This window comes from Phaseolus vulgaris, chromosome 7, assembly GCF_000499845.2.
Source record: "Phaseolus vulgaris cultivar G19833 chromosome 7, P. vulgaris v2.0, whole genome shotgun sequence".
Classification (NCBI taxonomy): domain Eukaryota; kingdom Viridiplantae; phylum Streptophyta; class Magnoliopsida; order Fabales; family Fabaceae; genus Phaseolus; species Phaseolus vulgaris.
In genome coordinates, this window is record NC_023753.2 from 24,508,579 (window position 1) to 24,526,525 (window position 17,947).

The following is a 17,947-nucleotide window of genomic DNA, read 5'->3' on the forward strand; positions in this document are numbered from 1 at the left end:
ATGACTTATCTATTGTCTACGGTAGTCATTGACTATTTCATGTTTATTTAATATTTATTAATAATAAATAAAGGTTTTTATTTTATTTGTTTTATTAGATACAAAAGTGAAATAAAAAATATAGATCAAAATAAAAATGATTAATTAATGTAAGTATGATTATGATATGATGTTGTGAATATTTTGAAATAGAGTATTATTTATTTATGAGTAGTGATAATTTAACATCCAATGCTCCAAATTACATCTATCTTATGCATATTATTTTACAAAAATACTCCTATCACATAAGTAATTCAAAGGTGTAATTTGGATCAAAGCAAAAATGGGGTGTGAAAAAATCATTTTTCTTTATTTATATCCGAGAAAGGGAAGAGAGAAGCGTGTGGAGGGCACGCGGAGAGGCGTAGAGTAGTAGTAGTAGCTTCATAGTAGGCGTGTCTGTTTCCACACCTTTCCACTCCCAATTCCTGTCAACATCATATCTGCTACTGCTTCACCTTTTTCTCATTCTAACTGCAACACCACATTGCTTCTTTTCATCATTCTCCACTTTACAAAAATGGCCATGGCAGTTGCTTTCTCTCTCTCTTCTCCATCCTCAGCTCTGTTCCAGTCCCGCCACTCCTTCGCCAAGTGTCTCGCATCAAAGCAGAACTCACCCCTGCAACTGGAACACGTCAAATCCAGAGACAACACCCAAATCACCCTGCACTCTTTCTCTCCGTTCCCATTGCTCTGCGCCGCCGCTCTCTTACCCGGAGGTAAACTCTTCCAAACATTTCTCTTTTTTATTTTATTCCTAATATTCTATCATACCAATTTCTGCTATCTATCACAGGTGAAGCCGTGGGTTCCGTTTTTGGGCCTTTCGTTGACCTTGTCAAGTCCTGGAATCTTCCAGACTGGCTCGTTCATTGGGGTCACCCTGCCAACATGGTAACTAACACTAACTTAATGGAGTACTTTTTCCATTATTATCACTTCTGAGAATAAAATAATTACAACAAAAAATTTAAATTAATTTCTCTTTAATTAGTACAAGTTATAGTATCTTTCCATTATTTTTATTTATTTTAATTTTTGTGCATGCTTATGAAGAAAGTTAGTTTGTTAATGGATTTTGCTGTTTTGACCTTCAGGCAGTTGTGCTCTTTGCCATGGGTGGCTATGGCACCTATTTGGGATTTCGGATTCGTTATTCTGATAATGTGGTATGTAATTCAAATCCTTTCCCGTTTCATTACTCACTGTAGATTTTTTATGTTTTGAATATTTTGCAGGAGGAAAAGGCTAAGGCTAAGGATTTACACCCTAAGCTTTTAGCTGGTATGTTTTTCTTCTTTGCTTTTGGAGCTACCGGGGGAATAACAGCTCTACTCACTTCGGATAAACCCATTTTTGAGAGGTCATTTTTTAATCTCCGTCTTTTTTTTTATTGCAAGGTTTGCTTATTCATTTTCAACTGCAAATAAAACGAATAAGAATCATGTTGCTGTTTTTATGTTCTGTTGTTTGCTCGCAGTCCTCATGCTGTTACAGGCGTCATTGGCCTAGCTTTGTTGACAATACAAACTATATTGCCCTCACTCTTTGAGGTAATTCATTAATGCTTATTTCTTTCCTCTGTTACTTGCTAGTGGTAAACACTGAAGTTTGTTTATGAATATCAAATGAGTTTATAAATGAAATTAGAGCTGTCTTGTTTTGAGCATTGTCAAGAAGCAAGTAAACCAAATTAATTCATGAACTGGATTATAAAGCCTTACATAATTCCATTTGTTTGTCCTTACTCTTGGTTCTTGAAAATGATATGCAGGGAAATCCCGGACTAAGGAATGTTCATGGTATCTTGGGTAGTGGTATCATGACACTTTTTCTAGTTCATTTTGCCCTTGGACTTCAATTAGGATTTAGTTACTAATTGCGGCTTCCATTGGACCTGTCTTGTTATGTTGAGGTTATTTATTTTAATTATGGTCTACATTCTTTCTTGCAAGGTTCTTAGTTCCAATTGTGAACTCTGATTACCATGATTTTTTGTTCTAGACTCTATCATTTTGTTTTTAAAAATAGTTCAGAGATTGGTTACTTATCCACACACTATTTATGGAAAAAAAATTGATACAGTTACAACCTATCTCAAAACTCACCATGAGAGAGGGAGTTGGAACTTGAGATTTTAGTGTAGTAATTGTAGAATCATTGATTGTCTATGATTCTAATTACAACTTTTGAACCGAGAGATCTTTAAGTGGTCAAAAATACTGAGCAGATATTAGTGGCTTGTAGCAGCTAACTCGGTAAAAAACTAGAGTGAGATAATGAGAAGCGACACTAACTATTTTAGATATTATAATAATACAACTTAAATCATATATAGTACATATATAAAAATCAACTTAGGAGAAATAAGAATATTGTAATGAAGTCAACAAATGATGGTGAAGTATTCCACTCCTATCAATGCTCACCCTATTCAACACTTTGATCCCAATAACTTAATAAGCAATTTGGCAATGAGGTAGTGGTTCTTCAGAAAGATTTCCAAACTTAATGTTAGCAACACTGCTGGTGAATAATAACTTGGTCCACAGCGACCCTGGCCATAATTTCAGGACATTATTCGGCTACACTCTCGGAGATGGCAAGACCATATCAGTAGTAATAACTTGCCACATTCCAATTTTTTAATGCTTTTTGTGTAGGAAATAATTTTTTTTATTGTCATTATTATCCTTAATTAAAATATGTTCAATTACACCCAGCCTGAATTTTTAAAATTTAGGTGCTGCGGCTGGGGATTTTGCACCCATGTACTACACTACCTACAAGAAATTGGACCATTAGTGTGGGATAAAAGTCCACACAAAACCAAAAAAAGTTTATATTAATTGCTTAATAGTGTTTCCAAAACATAGTGATCATAAACGCTAATACTCTAAATGTTAGACATTAGCTACCGGATGTAATAGACTTGGTTAAATTAGCGTTAAGAAAAGTTTAGTTTAATACTAATTCAATCTAATGTCCACTTAATTCACTCTAAATATTTTAAATTTAAATATTTATTAAAATCTAGTTTCAGAGCTAACCATGATGACTATTATTTGACAAGTAAAGTAGAATAATAAAGTTTATATATGTATTAATTATTAGTGAGAATAACGTATTTTTTATAATCCTCATTTAGTTTTCTATATTATATAGTCTATTTCTGTGTTTTAAATACGAAAAAGTTTATTTTGACACCCAAACATTAAACCACACACATATTTGACAAACAATTATAATAATATTAAATAAAAATGAAATAAAATAAATATAATTAAAATAAAAATTTATTATATGGGATCAACACTCTTTAAATATTAAAATGAATTAAAATGTAGGGTAAGTGAGTAAAGTGAGGCTAGAAGTTAAAGCAATGTGAGAATACCATTTTAGGAGTATGAAATGTAAACAATAGTTGCAGAATTAAAAAGAAAAATAGACATGTGTTATAAATAAACAAAAAAAAATTAGATTAGACACGAAATAAGAGAGATAGAGAGAAGATGAAGCGAGTCTTTCGTATACGTAATCTCCCCCTCACTGCCTCTTCTCCCAAAATATGTTCATATAACACAATCCATCTCAACTCTTCCTCCTCAATTTCGCATCTCATTTTCCTTCTCAATTCAAAACCAAAATAAACACGGTATGTATTTCTCTCCCTAATCTCAATTCAATGCATGCTTCTTGTCCTTATTCTTTCTCTTTTGCCATTTTATAAATTCGCATTTAGATCTCACATTTCATTTCGTTTCTGTCATAACTGAATATTCATATTCATTCTTGTTAATTATTTTATAATGCCAATACGAAATGATTACAAATTACGACGCCTTTGATCCTCGTTGGGTCTGGCATTTGTGAATCCGCGATGTGATTCTCTTTTATGCTTGTGAATTGTGATTGTAGATTATGTTAGAATATGAGATAATGCAGTTTCTGTTTAAGATGTTAAACGAATATAACATCATTTATTCCCTATTATACGAACAAGCCGAATTTGAGAAACATAAAATTTCCAGCCTTTTTTCAAACGCTGCATTTAAGATAAATAATTTATGTTTTTTACGCAATTTACGTGAAAGCCAATGACAAGGTTTTGGGATTAAGATAAATAATATATGTTGACTTTTAAAAAATCATCCAATCACAAATAATTCATATTTAGCTATAAATTTTATATTAAAAAAATAGTATATCCTAAAAACATTTGCATATTATTATCTAATTACATAAAGTAGTGTATGATGGATTGATTTTGGTTGGAATGACAGTATAAAAATTGTCCATTTTGTCAATATATACCTAAATTGGAAGTGTATATTTGGATTTTCTTTGAGTTTATAAAAGTATTTTACTTTCAGTGTACCAAATTATTCCTTCTTTATTTTGTATACCAGAATTTGTTATTGTACATTGAAATTTGTAAAAATAATTTTAAACTTCAATCTAAAGCTAGTCTATTTATTATTATTTTTACTTATAAATGTAGGTTATTTATATACTTTCTTAATTCTATATATCACGCAATGATAAATATTTAAAAGCACAGGAAGGAGTTCTTAATCATTATTTTAGTTATGCATGTTTTGGAAATAGTATTTGTTAAAAATTAAAAACATCTACAAAAAAATGTTTCCTTCAAAAAGCTAATCTAGACTCAAATTAACGTAGTTCTCTTTCCATTTTTTTTCTTTTTTAATTATGGGCTTTGTTTTGTTATTTTAATTTTTTTTAGTAGGAGGGTAGCAGTTGGAATAGGTTGTTGGGTGGTTAACTATTTGTTTCAGTCAGTTACCACTTTTACTCCTAAAGCATAATTAGATTAGTCACAGATATAGATAGGGAGAAGATGTTACAAGTCTTTCGTATACGTAATCTCTCTCTTTGCCTCTCCTCCCAATATATGTTCATATAACACAATCCATCTCAACTCTTCTGCTTCCTCTTCCTCTTTCTGCTCAATTTCACATCTATCTTCCTTCTCAATTCAACACCAAAATAAACACGGTATGTATTTTTCTCCCTAATCTCAATTCAATGCATGCTCTTTATCCTTATTCTATCTCTTTTGCCATTTTATAAATTCACATTTAGATTTCACATTTCATTTCGTTCCTGTCATAACTGAATATTCATATATCCACTATTGTTAATTATTTTATAATGCCAATGCGAAATGATTGCAAATTACGACGTCTTTGATCCTCGTTGGATCTGGCATTCGCGAATCCGCGACGTGATTCTCTGTTATGCTTGTGAATTGCGATTATAGGTCGCGTTAAAATATGAGACAATGCCGTTTCTGTTTAAAATGTTTAACGAATATAACATAATTTATTCTCTATTTATACGAACATGCTGAATTTGAGAAAAATAATAAACTCCAGTGTTTTCGTTGAAACGTATGCTCTAGAAGTTGCCTTTACAATTTGAAGTTAATTTGTTTGATCTAAGTCAATTAACATGAACGTAATGCACCACACTGTTTTATTTGAATTGAACAACAGAAATGGAAACCTTCCTCTTCACCTCAGAATCTGTAAACGAGGGACACCCCGACAAGATCTGTGACCAGGTTTCTGATGCCATCCTCGATGCTTGTCTGGAGCAAGACCCAGAGAGCAAGGTTGCCTGCGAAACCTGCACAAAAACCAACATGGTGATGGTGTTTGGTGAGATCACAACCAAGGCCAAGGTGAACTACGAGAAAATAGTTCGCGACACTTGCCGAGGCATTGGGTTCGTGTCTGCTGATGTTGGTCTGGATGCTGATAAGTGCAACGTTCTTGTCAACATTGAGCAACAGAGCCCTGACATTGCCCAGGGAGTTCACGGTCACTTGTCCAAAAAGCCGGAGGAAATTGGAGCGGGTGACCAAGGGCACATGTTTGGGTATGCCACAGACGAAACAGCTGAACTAATGCCACTCACTCATGTGCTTGCTACCAAACTTGGTGCCAAGCTGACGGAAGTGAGAAAGAACAAGACATGCGCGTGGCTTAGGCCTGATGGTAAAACCCAAGTGACTGTTGAGTACAGGAATGATGGTGGGGCCATGGTCCCTATCCGTGTGCACACAGTCCTCATCTCGACCCAACATGATGAAACCGTCACAAATGAACAAATTGCAAAGGATTTGAAAGAGCATGTGATAAAGCCTGTGATCCCAGCTGAATACCTGGATGACAAGACCATCTTCCACCTCAACCCTTCAGGTAGGTTTGTGATTGGAGGACCCCATGGAGACGCAGGACTCACTGGGAGGAAGATCATCATTGATACCTATGGTGGGTGGGGTGCTCATGGTGGAGGTGCGTTCTCAGGCAAGGATCCAACCAAGGTTGATAGGAGCGGTGCATACATTATGAGGCAAGCCGCAAAGAGTGTGGTAGCTTCTGGTCTTGCACGTCGCTGCATTGTGCAGGTTTCCTACGCAATCGGAGTGCCTGAGCCATCATCTGTGTTTGTGGATACCTATAAAACAGGGAAGATTTCTGACAGTGATATTCTGGCTCTGATTAAGGAGAATTTTGACTTTAGGCCTGGAATGATTTCCATCAATCTTGACCTCATGAGGGGAGGCAACTTCAGGTACCAGAAGACTGCTGCTTATGGCCATTTTGGACGAGATGATCCTGATTTCACATGGGAGACCGTCAAGATGCTCAAGCCCACTGCCTAAATGATTAAGGCTAAAATTGGAAGCATCAATTCAATGATTTGTTACTGGATTCAGCCAATGTTATCCATAGGATACAGAATGAAAAACCCGTTGCATATCGTGATAAAAATTATATTAGAAAACTTAACTTGTCTTAATAATAATACTGATCAATGTAATAATATCCAGGAGTTCCAGATTTTGGTCAACAATACTTTGGCTTTATCCTGGTGCATATGAGGTGTGCATCTTCAACGATACTAATTCGAATCAGTAATAATTAGAGTCAGCATCTTTTTGGTTCTCTCCCCATTTTTTTCCTTTTTAATTATGAACTTTATTTTGTTATTATGTCTTTTTGTTTGGTAGGGTAGCAGTACGTATAGGTTGTTGGGTGGTTTGTTACCTATTTGTTTTAGTTAGTTACTTTTTTACTCGTAAAGCATAAATACTTCTAGATGATTTAATAACTGTATTTATTTCTTGTAGATAAAATTTGTTGTTGATTGTAAATGATAGATCTTCAAAGAGAGTCGGTAATAAGGGGTCACATGTAACAACATACTAAGAGTAGATAGATGATGCATTACGACTCAGGTCAATTGTTAGATGTATATAATATGGTAAGCCGATGGTTTTCATCTTTTTGTTCTTAATCAACAATTTAAAAATGTTGCGAGATACACCGGAAATTACAGAGTCAAAGTGATGGACATTGAGAGATAGAATAACCACCGAACTATCTCAATCCTATGTAACAATGATTAGGAGCATGAGAAAGGAACCAGGACCCACATGAGTGGTCCTAAGCGCATGTTGTTTTCATTACTTTTAATTTCATTAGTATAATTTAGTATAATTTGGGTTTGTCCAAGCCCATTTTTTTTCCATGTGCCACTAGGTTATCACTATTTTACCCTAACTTCTAGAAACCCTTCATATGGTGCAACTTTGACACTAGGAATTAGACATACCCGTCCCCTTCCCATCCCCCTCTATCTCTTGTTTTTCAAGAGAGTGTCTCCTATAAATAAAGTGTATTGTCTATTGTATTTACACATTTAATTTGAATAGTAAGAAAACTCTACTTGAGTGTTTAGTGAGTATTTTTTCCAAAAGTTTGGGTCTTATCCTATGAGAGCATGCTCCAAGTGACGACTCTTCACCACTCATCTTAGAATTCCCCATCATTCCAAGTGGTGTGACCAACCATCCAATTCCATCATCTTCTCTTATCTTTCCCTTTTCATTACTCCATTACGCCCCTTTTTCCCTTTCATTTGTGTCTTTCATATCTCTTCGATTTCGGTTTTCATAATTGCTTATCCATTGATTCCTTTTGTTCTTTTCATTCAGCTATCATCATAATCACTTAATATTGTGTTTTTCTCTTTGCTCTTTAGAAGAGAATTGATGAACATAGTTTTATTCACACTTATTAACTTTAATAATAAATTATTGGAATGTAATAATAAATAAATTCATTGTTTTAATTAACATTCTTGCAATTGGATTTATTTGGGCCTAAATTATTATTTCTGTTAATTTTGGATTTTTAACCCAAGTTGCGTTAAAGCAGGAAACAAAATCTGAAATAAAGAATTAGAGAACTAGATCTGCAAATATCTCAGAAAAGGAAATGAATGCAAATTTCTGCAATATCTTTCACAACAAAGTGGAAATCAGTTACCATCAATGCACAAATCTAAACAAAATTGGAAACCATATATTTGGAAGAGAAGCAAGAAGAAAATCCGAGACTATTTGGGAATGAAGATATAAGTTTAAAAATTTGAAACAGGAAATGAAACATCTGATAATTGTAAAACAATATCATAAGCCAAATTTTTAATCTGATTTTCTGTAAGGAAAAAAAGATTATAAAAGAGACTTCAGAGGAAGGAAGAAGTAGTTTTTGGGATCACATTTCATTGGAGTAAACACATTCTAGACCTAGTTTTCTTTTATTCTTTGTAATTCTTTTGTTTTACCTCCCCATGGAAGACTAAAGCTTTTTGGTTGATTCCTTTGTAATTTCTCATTGAATTTTGAGATTTTGGTCAATAAAAGTTTCAATTTTTAATTCTCTATAGCAGTTTTTTTAATATTCTAATCTCTTGGAAAACTGGTGTTTTTGTGAGAGGTTGTACTTGAACGCATGATTGAGAGTCTTCCTTATCTTAAACTTTTGGTTTCTCAGTTAGTTTACACTGTTCTAATTAATTTATTGGGTGCATAATTCAAGGGAGAGGAGATAAGCATTCTCATGGAGCATACACATTGAACAAAGTGGGTATTGATTAAACCAATAGACGCATGATTTACTAGTGAGGTTCAGTTGAATTAGATTGACACATGTTCAATCTGGTTTAGCTCTCTTGGAGGATTGAGAAATGATTAGTCTTTAGAAAACCTATGAAGAATTCAATGGTGGAAGAACTTGGGGATCAACTGCTTTTTATTTGTTTTAATCTTTTTTATATTTTCTGCACAACTATCTCAACCCCCTTTTATCTTTATTATTATCATTGCTAACTTTTATTGCTTGTAGATAGATTCTAAACATTGATTTACTAATTTCATTATTGGATTCGTTGCAAGACGACTTGGGGTCATCTGACCACAATTATACTATCATCTCTCTAGATTTAGAGATATGTACGTTGGAATCATTTTAATTTGACAACAAAACGACAATTATCAAATTTGGTGCCTTTGTTGGGAAATCCAATTTGAATTTGTTGATCAATTTTTTTATCTGCATTTTTTATATTATTTGCGTATTTCATTTTTTGCATATTTAACTTTGTTTTGTTCTTATTAGTGTTTATTTTAATCTTATTTCAATTTTCTTTTATTTTATTTCCTTATATCTTTTATTTTAATATGCCTTTATTTTATATATTTTTTTTTAAACTTTTTTTTTCTACCATTTTTTTTATTTATGTTTTCGGTTTTATTTTTATTGTTACTACTTTTATTTTCTATATTTTATTTATTTCTTTATTTACTTTTGCATAATTTTTTCTCTAAGTATATTTTTAAGCATTAAATGTAACATTTGCATTAGTTTATATATATATATATATATATATATATATATATAGGATTTGGCATTTAGGGTAGACGGTTTAGCTGTTACTATTTGATTTTTTTTTAATTTTATTTAAATGGAAAGCAATTCAGGAAACACTCTGACTAGGAAAGACTTGGTTTCTAAGTTTGTCCACTTGTGACTCACCTCTCTTTCCTGGGAGTTGACTTGGTTTTATTCTTAATTAAAAAAAATTAGGGATTTCATTGGTGCAAGGCGAGGTCAAATTCATCACATTCGTACTTTTGTTGAAATACATGTCTAGTGATATAGAGTCTTCTAGTTCATCATCAACTGTAAATCCTAACTCCGAAACTATGGACGAACGAACCTTCAAAGAACTTGTTGTTCCAGATGTTTCCATCCAAATTATATGTATCCAATACCCAAATGTGGATGTGCAATGTGAGCTTAAATCTGGTTTGATACACTTGCTGCCTAAATTTCATGGCCTTGTAGGTGAGGACCCACATAAGCATCTTAAGGAGTTCCATACAGTGTGCACCACCATGAGGCCAGTTGGGATCTCAGAGGAGCACATCAAGCTTAAAGCGTTTCCTTTTTCAGTCCAAGATGCAACTAAAGATTGGCTATACTATTTGTCAACAAGGTCAATGACTAGTTGGGAAGGGTTGGATAGAGTGTTCCTTGAAAAATTCTTCCCGACATATAGAGTCACATCAATAAGAAAGGAAATATGTGAGATCAGGCAATAAGACAGAGAAAGTCTCTATGAATACTGGGAAAGATTCAAGAGATTATGTACAAGTTGTCCATACCATTAGATTAACAAACAACTTCTAATACAATACTTTTACAAAGGTCTGATGGTTGTTGATAGGCAGATGATAGATGCTGCCAGTGGAGGAGCCTTGGTTGATAAGACACTAGTTGTTGTAAGGCAATTGATTGAAATCATGGCTTTTAACAATCAACAATTCCACACACATAACAACTTTGTTGTACTTGAGTTCATGATATGAAAACCAATTATGTAGCAGTTAACCTTATATCAATGATGAAGCAGTTAACTATGCCTCAGACAGTTGCAAAGGTATGTGGAATTTGTACCGCTAACCATGCCACTGATCTTGCCCCACACTTCAAGAAGTTGAATGAGGAAACAATGTTGAATGTCGTCAAGCTTATGCTACAAACATCTTTAATAGTGGTAGACAATCTACTGATTTCCCCTTCATTAATAGACTGTCTAACTGATGAAGACTTGAGAGATAAAGCATTCCCTGAACTAGCCCAACCTTCTCGAAGGATGATCTAAAGCATGACATAGGATCCATAGCTAGGTCAGGACCATCCACTAGCCTGTGCCTCAAAGCCCTTCAATCCTCAAAGGATCACTAGGAGCAGAGCCCATGGGATGGGAGCTGAGCACCAACTAGTTTCTTTTTTTTTTAAATTTCAGTAGATTAGATTTCATATAGCATAAATAGGTGTGTACTTAGTAAATAGGGTTGTGTCAAGCCCAACTTTCATTACATGTGCACCTAGGTTTAGGGTTTCTTTGACTACCTTCTAGAAGGTTTCTCATAAATGAAACCCCTACCCCTCTCACTCTTTGATGGAGATCAAGATCAAGAAGAGGTTGAGGCCGAAGATCAAGATCAAGAGGAGGTAGAGGCCGAAGTTGAAGAGGCTCAAGAAGACATTAGCTTACCTCAAAGGCTTACAAGAAGCAAGTTTAAAGAATTAGGAAGTAGTGGTAGAATGTTTTCTCTTTTTATAGTGTCTTTTGTATAAAAAGTAGAATGTTTAAATATATAGTTTTTAGGAAGGTGCTTAGAGGGGAACATTAAATACCTCTTTTGTAAAGCATCTTTAGGCTTTAGTTTAGAATTTTCTAGAAGGTGACTCTTCATGTTTCACTATAGGCGTTAGAAGTGAGTAACATGAAAGGGGACTTTTGGTTAGCTTGTGGTGCAAGCTTTGTAAGCCTCATGACCGGCCCTTGCTCCTATAAAAGGAGGGCTTAGGTCCTTCAAATAATAGAATTGGAAATTTGATATAGAGAAACTCTACTCATTTGGAGAGAGATTTGTGTGAGATTTGAATCTCCTTGCTTGGTCTCATCTTGTGAGCTATTGGAGAGCTTCAAGTGGCGGCTTCCTTCACTTATCTTGGAACAATACCTCCAAGTGGTGTGATGCAGTTCCAATTCCCCATTCCAGCCGAGCTTCATTCCATAAGTTTTCATTCCTTTCATCTCCAATTTCAATTTCAATCGGTAGTTTAGTTTTCCTTTAGTGTTCTTCATCTTTCCACCGATTGATTTTGTGTTCTTGTGCTTGTTCTTCAATTTCTACCGTTTATTCTTGTTCTAGGTGTTGTTTTAAGTTTCTATTCGGTGCATCTTGTTCCTTTGATGATTTCAATCAGTAGATTCATTTCTTGATTCAATTCTGTCCAGTTTTTCAGTTTACACATTTCAATTGTGCTTCTATTTGTGTTCTTGTTTTATTCTTGCTTTCCTTTCAATTCCGCCAAGTGTTTGTGATAAGGACATGGCACTCATGATGTATATGAGTTTGGCTCTTCATTTGGATGGCATTGTCCTCCATTGATTTGTCCTTAAGCCTCCTTAAAGTGTTGTTTCTTGTTAAGTGTCTATCCAACTCATATCATGTGGTATCTAGAGTTTAGGTTTATTCTTGTTTGTGTTTTGAGTTGTTTGTAGGCTCTTTAATTCAAGAACTTCTATTCTTGTTGTTTTCATTTTTGTTTTTAGGTTATTTTTGAGTTTTGTTGCTGTTTTCTTCTTGATATTACATTGTGTTTGTGTCATTTTAATTTTTGAATCCTTATAAGTTTTGTCATAGTCATGTTTTTCCAAGAATGTTATCAATTCCTTGTGGTCCTTTTGTTGTAATTTTTGTTTCTTGATTTTGTGTAATGCAGTTTTCTGAGTTTGTTTCTTGATCCTTTGATGCATTTTCTTTTTAGTATTGAGTTCATACCTGTATTTTAGACCTATACAAGTTCTTATACATCATTTCTTTTATGTCTTTGCTAGTTCTTAATTCTGTTTTTCATTCCTGTTAGGATTCTTTTGTTTTCCTGAAAACGTGCTAACTGTTTCGATTTATTGCAATTGATTTGCTTACTGGAAATTGTTGAAATTCTGGATTTGAGTTCGTCAAAGTGTTATCAAAAAGTAGAAAAAAGAAGTACTTCAAAATTCAAAGTACAAAAAAAATGATAAATGAAATACAAACAGTGTGTAATTCTGCCGAAAAAAATACGGTAATCTGGCAGTGATTTTATAAAATTTATCGCAATTAATTGGCCTACTGTTTTTGAGTAATTCCAGTGCCATTGTTGAGCTAAGATCTTCAATTTTCTGTGATTACAATTTCATATTCCAGTTTGCTTTATATCATTCCAGATAAATCTGTAAACATCACGCACAGTTTGCACAAAAATATTTTCCAGTAGTTCTGTTTTTGTTTTCTTCATCTTCTCTAGTGCTTTTCTTTAGGTCTCTTTTGTGTGCCTTCTTTTTCATTGAGTTCCTTATTTTCTTGCTTGTCTTTTATTCACTAATCTTTGAGTTTGTCATATATCTTGTATTCCTTTTGTTATAGCCTTTTCTTGTTTATACCTTTTCTAGATTGTCTTTCATTGATTCTTTGATTTTGTGGTGTTTAGCTTTGAGATTGTGTGCTATTGCTTTGACATCTTTCATTTGAGGTTACTAAATGCCTCAAGATCAGATTGGTAAAGGGGAGTATTCTTTCTTTGGAGTGCTTTGAGTGACTCCTACCTTCGGCATTTTGTTCTCTCCAACTCGGGCAGTATGATGGAGATCAAGATCAAGAAGAGGTTGAGGCCGAAGATCAAGATCAAGAGGAGGTAGAGGCCGAAGTTGAAGAGGCTCAAGAAGACATTAGCTTACCTCAAAGGCTTACAAGAAGCTAGTTTAAAGAATTAGGAAGTAGTGGTAGAATGTTTTCTCTTTTTATAGTGTCTTTTGTATAAAAAGTAGAATGTTTAAATATATAGTTTTTAGGAAGGTGCTTAAAGGGGAACATTAGATACCTCTTTTGTAAAGCTTCTTTAGGCTTTAGTTTAGAATTTTCTAGAAGGTGACTCTTCATGTCTCACTATAGGCGTTAAAAGTGAGTAACATGAAATGGGACTTTTGGTTAGCTTGTGGTGCAAGCTTTGTAAGCCTCATGACTGGCCCTTGCTCCTATAAAAGGAGGGCTTAGGTCCTTCAAATAATAGAATTGATTTTTTAAGTAATGAAACTCTCCCAAATTGGTGATTGAGTGAGTGAGAACTTGCCTTCTCCTCTTACTAGTGTCATCTTCAGTGCCTTAGTTCCTCAAGTGGCGGCAATTCACACTTATCTTGGAGCATTCACACTTCAAGTGGCGTGTTCATCAACCAAGTTCTTCAACCGCATAAGTCTTCTCTCTTTTTTCGTCTATTTCTTTCATCTCCATGTCCATATGATATCTTAAAACATGTCTTAGGTTCTTTCTTGCAATTCTATTCGGTGCTTTAGCTTTATTTCATGTTTTGTTCGGTTCATCTTCTTCTTTGCTGAATATAATCGGTTCATCTTCTTATTTGCTGAATTTAATCGGTTCATCTTCTTTCTTCTTGCTTTTGTTCGGTGCAATTTATTTGTTAGGCATTTTAAACGGTTCATTTGAATTTTTATGCCTTTTAACCGATTCAATTGACAAGAAATGGACTTCCATATGAGTTTTGGCTTGGTTACTTAAGTTTTGGTGAGTTCTTGAATGATAGAACATTGATCCAATTCTAGAAAAGTGCCTAATCATATTCCAGCTCAAGTTGATTCCATAAAATGTCAAAGAATCACCTATATCTTGCTATTGGAATCATATCACTCTTGCTCCCCAAGTCACTCTCTCCTATATAAAGGGTGCCTTGCTTCGTGTATTTACACAATTGAAATTTTGAATAGAAAAGAAAGTTTGTCAGAGTGTTTAGTGAGCTGAGTTTCCTAAAGGTTCTTGGGTCTTATCTTGTGAGTGTAGTGCACTTCAAGTGGCGATTCTTCATCACTCATCTTGGAAGCTCCCATCCTTCCAAGTGGCGTGATCCATCTTCCATTCCATAAGCTTTCTCTCATCTTTCTCTTTTTCTTTCTTCCATTACACCTTCCATGATTCCATTTTCATTTGCTTGTTTGTTCTTTATTTTTTATTCGGTCATTATCTTGCTTCCTTCCATCGTATGTTATTTTAATTTTTGCACCTCATCATCATCATCGCCTTATATTTTTTTTTTCTCTTTGTCCTCTAGAAGTGAACCTTTACACTTACTTAACCAGTTGGTTAAGTTTGTGTCCAGTGGGAATCTTCTTTGGGTTTCTTACCATATTCTATTTAAAACAAAATCTCATAAACAAAGTGCCACCATAAAATGTGCAATCCTAAAATCAACTCACATCCCTAACCCACCTTAGCAACCATTCAACCATGATTTGTCCACCAATAAGTATAATCCAGGTTGGAGGAATCATCCGAATCTTAGATGAGGTAACTCACAACAACAACCATCTCCACTACCAGCTGTTGTATCAACAAAAGGTGGATCTTCTTTGGAGGATATAATGAAGCAATTGGCTGAATTTAACATGAAGTTCCATCAGAGAACAAATGAAATAGTACAGAGAATAGATGAAAGAGTATAGAGAACAAAGGCAAGCATTCATAACTTGGAAAATCATATTAGTCAGTTAGTCACTAGCGTGAATGAGATGAAATCAAAAGGGTCTAATTAGCTTCCCTACCAGACGACCATCAATCCACAAAATGTCAGTTCTATTACTTTGAGAAGTGGTACTCAATTGCAAGCATCTGTGCAAAAAACCACCAAAGTAGACGATAAGCTGAAATTGTCTAACAACTCCAACATAACTACTCCAACGAATGATGATCGAAAAGGGCCAACACAAGCAATAATGACATGGACACTCCTACTACACCGTCTCATGAAGTTGATGTACAAGGAAAAATTTTCAGTTTCGATAGAACATCTATACCTCTTCCTTTTCCACAAAGGGTTGTACAGACGAGTAGAAAAATTGAAGATGTTGACAAGGAGATTCTCGAGACATTCAGAAAGGTTGAGGTGAACATTTCTTTAGACGTATTAAACAGATTCCTAGATATGCCAAATTTTTTAAGGATCTGTGCACATATAAAGGCGTCTTAAAGGAAACGAAAAGGTAAACATGAGAAGGAATGTTTCTGCTCTCATTAAAAAGCTTGTGGCAATAATACCTGAGAAATGCAAAGACTCAGACACTTTCACCATTTCTTGCATAATAGGTCGTAACCGAATTGAAAATGCGAGGCTTGACTTGGGAGCATCTATAAATATTATGCCTTTATTATGTTTACTTCTTTGTCTCATGGTTCTCTGAAACCCATAGGCGTAGTCATTCAACTCGCTAATAGGAGCACAATCCAACCTGCAGGACTTCTTGAAGACGTCCTTATTCAAGTAAATAAACTTATTTTTTCTGCAAATTTCTACATATTGGACATGGGTGGAGAAGATTTAAATTATGGTGCAACAACCATCATCTTGGGCAAACCTTTCCTGAAGATAGCCCGCACCAAGATTGATGTTCACGCAGGCACACCGACTATGGAATTTGGAGACAATTTAGTCCAGTTCAATATTCTAGACGCTATGAAACACCCGGTTGAAGATCACTCTGTGTATCATCTTGATATTTTGGGTGATAATGTGGATGATGATGTGTTGGGTTTCCTAGGGGTCTGTAATATTTTGGATTCAATTGATTGGACAGATGTTGAGATAAATAAGTTTATATCTTCTGATGTTCTAAACTATTCTAACTTTTGTGATGCTGGTTTTGCAACTGAAACTTATATTGTTGATGCACACTTAGCAACATTAGACTATTCTAACCCTAATGAATTGCAAGTTGTTGAAGTCTCTCTAGGCACTAGCCGCTCTCCTATGCAGCCACCACCACCTCCTGACATACCTCTCATTTCATCACATACCCTAAGACCATAGACAATTTAGTCGATCCTTTAACCACCATCTCACCCAACCTGAACCATCTTCACTACCACCTGAGTATAACCTTAAATGATCCAACTCCATCAACACCAATCCGCTAGTTCACCTTTTAGGGCACCTTGCAACACCGCCACCCCTAGATGATCCCATATAAGAAAAATCCATTAGATTGTCTACATTCTATAAGTCTCTTTCTTCCATCTATTCATCACCCACCACCACCCATTCATGGAACCATCTCTACCCTTACATTCTCCCCCTGAACCTTTCCAGTCATACCTTACTGCACAGAGGTTCTTAACAACAGATGTCCTTCATGTTTCACTAGCGACACTTAGGTTCTATATGCCTGGGAAAGATTTTCCATTAGACATCGTCTTTATGCTAATTATACGAAGGCCCTTGGCTTATATTGTAGAGGAGATGGTTGAGGAGATTTTTTACAGCTCTTCCTTTCCCTCAAACTTGACGAGGGAGTAATTCTTTTCTTACTTTTATCATACATATGTATTTGTTGATTTTACATTGAGGACAATGTATGATTTAAGTATGGGGGGAGAATTATAGTTTTGGATTTGTTTTGTGTCTTTTGATTTTGATTTTATTTTATTTGTTTGAATTCCTTTTTTCTTATGTTAAAATAAATAAGCTTTTAGGATAGTCTAATGGCTGGTATGTTTCATAATTCTTGCAAATCTTGGTTTCTTGAGCTTTGTTGTTTGAATTTTCTTAAAAGTTGAAAAATAATCCATTTGTTATATTAGCCTACCTTCATGATAATCCATTTGTTAGCCTTTTGAGCCTATAGTCTTTTTCTTATTTTTAACCCTAATTACAAGCCCCAAAACAGAAAAACCATATTTGTCCCTACCTTAGAAGATAAGGTAGTTTTGAATTTTAAATAGGTTCTTGAATAAGTCTGGGGTGTATCTCATTTTCATAGTTTACCTCTTCAAATACAAAAAAAAAGATAGGAAAAAAAGGAATATAACGAGAAAAAGAAAAGCAAATTAGGAAAATAAGAATGAATCCTCTAATACATTGGATTGATTGTCTACTATATGAGAAAAATGATATCTTGA

At 34.5% G+C, this 17,947-nt stretch overlaps 2 protein-coding genes across 3 annotated transcripts; both read left to right on the top strand.

Moving 5' to 3' along the window:
* Positions 1-440: 440 nt before the first annotated feature.
* On the top strand, positions 441-2,095 carry LOC137828871 (uncharacterized). The gene is made up of 6 exons (XM_068635612.1): positions 441-764; positions 842-939; positions 1,143-1,214; positions 1,284-1,408; positions 1,526-1,598; positions 1,820-2,095. Exons 1-6 carry the CDS (start codon positions 563-565, stop codon positions 1,922-1,924), a joined length of 675 nt encoding a protein of 224 aa, XP_068491713.1. The 5' UTR covers positions 441-562; the 3' UTR covers positions 1,925-2,095.
* Positions 2,096-3,600: 1,505 nt separating this feature from the next.
* LOC137829546 (S-adenosylmethionine synthase 1-like) lies at positions 3,601-7,024 on the top strand. 2 transcript variants are annotated; one of them, XM_068636369.1, is made up of 2 exons: positions 3,601-3,700; positions 5,565-7,024. In XM_068636369.1, exon 2 carries the CDS (start codon positions 5,567-5,569, stop codon positions 6,737-6,739), a length of 1,173 nt encoding a protein of 390 aa, XP_068492470.1. In that variant the 5' UTR covers positions 3,601-3,700; positions 5,565-5,566; the 3' UTR covers positions 6,740-7,024. The 2 variants fall into 2 exon arrangements, with proteins under 2 accessions (XP_068492470.1, XP_068492469.1); XM_068636368.1 differs by lacking the exon at positions 3,601-3,700 and adding an exon at positions 4,978-5,064.
* The last annotated feature ends 10,923 nt before the right edge of the window (positions 7,025-17,947 follow it).

What these genes read in the sequence shown, in the direction of transcription:
- LOC137828871 (XM_068635612.1), top strand. Translation starts at nt 563, where the DNA reads ATGGCCATGGCAGTTGCTTTCTCTCTCTCTTCTCCATCCTCAGCTCTG. An exon ending in GATAAACCCATTTTTGAGAG is followed by an intron (nt 1,409 to 1,525) that starts GTCATTTTTTAA and finishes GTTTGCTCGCAG; the next exon opens with TCCTCATGCTGTTACAGGCG. An exon ending in TATTGCCCTCACTCTTTGAG is followed by an intron (nt 1,599 to 1,819) that starts GTAATTCATTAA and finishes AATGATATGCAG; the next exon opens with GGAAATCCCGGACTAAGGAA.
- LOC137829546 (XM_068636369.1), top strand. Translation starts at nt 5,567, where the DNA reads ATGGAAACCTTCCTCTTCACCTCAGAATCTGTAAACGAGGGACACCCC.